This window comes from Carlito syrichta, unplaced genomic scaffold (assembly GCF_000164805.1).
Source record: "Carlito syrichta isolate Samal-C Ts95f unplaced genomic scaffold, Tarsius_syrichta-2.0.1 Scaffold309147, whole genome shotgun sequence".
Lineage (NCBI taxonomy): Eukaryota > Metazoa > Chordata > Mammalia > Primates > Tarsiidae > Carlito > Carlito syrichta.
In genome coordinates this window covers 396,579-397,902 of record NW_007253243.1, presented here as the reverse complement: position 1 = coordinate 397,902, position 1,324 = coordinate 396,579, and the positions used below count along the sequence as shown (strand labels likewise).

Sequence of the window (1,324 nt, the reverse complement as noted above, 5' to 3'; positions counted from 1 at the left end):
GGTGGCTGACTCGCTTTTCCGTGCTCTCTCTTCAACAGTCTCAGATCACTGAGGACTTCCGGGCCCTGAAGAAGACGGCCGAGGACATGAATCTGTTCAAGACCAACCACTTGTTCTTCTTCCTCCTCCTGGCCCACATCATCGCCATGGAGAGCATCGCATGGTTCACCATCTTTTACTTCGGCAATGGCTGGATTCCCACGCTCGTCACGGCCTGTGTCCTCGCTACCTCTCAGGTGAGGCACGACACCCTCACCCGTCACGTGAAGCCCCACCCCCACCCCCTGCCTGGTGCCTGTTGGCTGACACTGATGGCACGTGGGACCCTCTCTCCCCAGGCGCAAGCTGGGTGGCTGCAGCACGATTATGGCCACCTTTCTGTCTACAGGAAGTCCATGTGGAACCACATCGTTCACAAGTTCATCATTGGCCACTTGAAGGTAAGTGTCAGCACCCTGAGTTGCAGTCCATTCTGTAGGCTTGTGGTGGAGACCTGGGCTCCTCCCTGGCCAGTGCTCTGAGGCTACAGGGTGACAAGGCAAGCCTGCCTGTGGCTGGCATCTCCCACTGGCCTGGGTTGTGCTGTGGCCATGCTGGTGTCCCATCCTTCTGCCTTCCTGTCTCTGGATCGGGTCAGACCCAAAAACCACAGTGTACCCATAAAGACAGGCACAGGCCTTTTGCTCTGTTGGGCTCAGTGGGTGATACTGTCTAATACTCTTTAGCTAAATTTCTTGTAGTTGGGTCCAGTGAAGCGGCAGTGTCTGGATGAATTGGTGTGTTCCCTTCAGCAGGATGTGAACTCTCTCTCTCTTTTTTTTTTTTTTTTTTTTAGTAGCAGTCTCAATCTGTTACCCGGACACATACCACCACACCCGGCTAATTTTTTGATTGATTGTAGAAATGGCGGTCTCACCAAGTTGCCCAGGCTGGTCTCAAACCCGTGGGCTTAAGCAATCCTCTCACCTCAGCCTCCCAAAGTGTTGGGATTATAGGCGTGAGCCACCATGCCCTGCCTTCTCTCTTTTTTTTTTTTTTTTTTTTGAGTTGCAGTCTCACTCTGTCACTCAAACTGGAGTGCAGTGGCCACTCCCGGCCACCGCAGCCTCGACCTGCTGGGCTCCGGCGATCCTTCCACCTCAGCCTTAAGAGTAGCCGGAATTACAGGCGCGCACTACCACGCCTGGCTAATTTTTTGATTTTATTGTAGAGATGAGGTCTCGCCTGCCCAGGCGGGTCTCGAACCCGCGGGCTCAGGCAATCCACTCACCTCAGCCTCCCAAAGGCGCGCGATTACAGGCTGAACCACCGAGCCCGGCTTCTT

At 54.4% G+C, this 1,324-nt stretch overlaps 1 protein-coding gene across 1 annotated transcript in view; it reads left to right on the top strand.

Moving 5' to 3' along the window:
* Positions 1–1,324, top strand: part of FADS2 (fatty acid desaturase 2) — a 39,566-nt gene that overhangs the window by 13,957 nt on the left and 24,285 nt on the right. The window contains exons 3-4 of the mRNA XM_008066854.2: positions 39–236; positions 339–440. Coding sequence (XP_008065045.1) covers positions 39–236; positions 339–440 — 300 coding nt within the window. The remainder of the gene's footprint in view (positions 1–38; positions 237–338; positions 441–1,324) is intronic.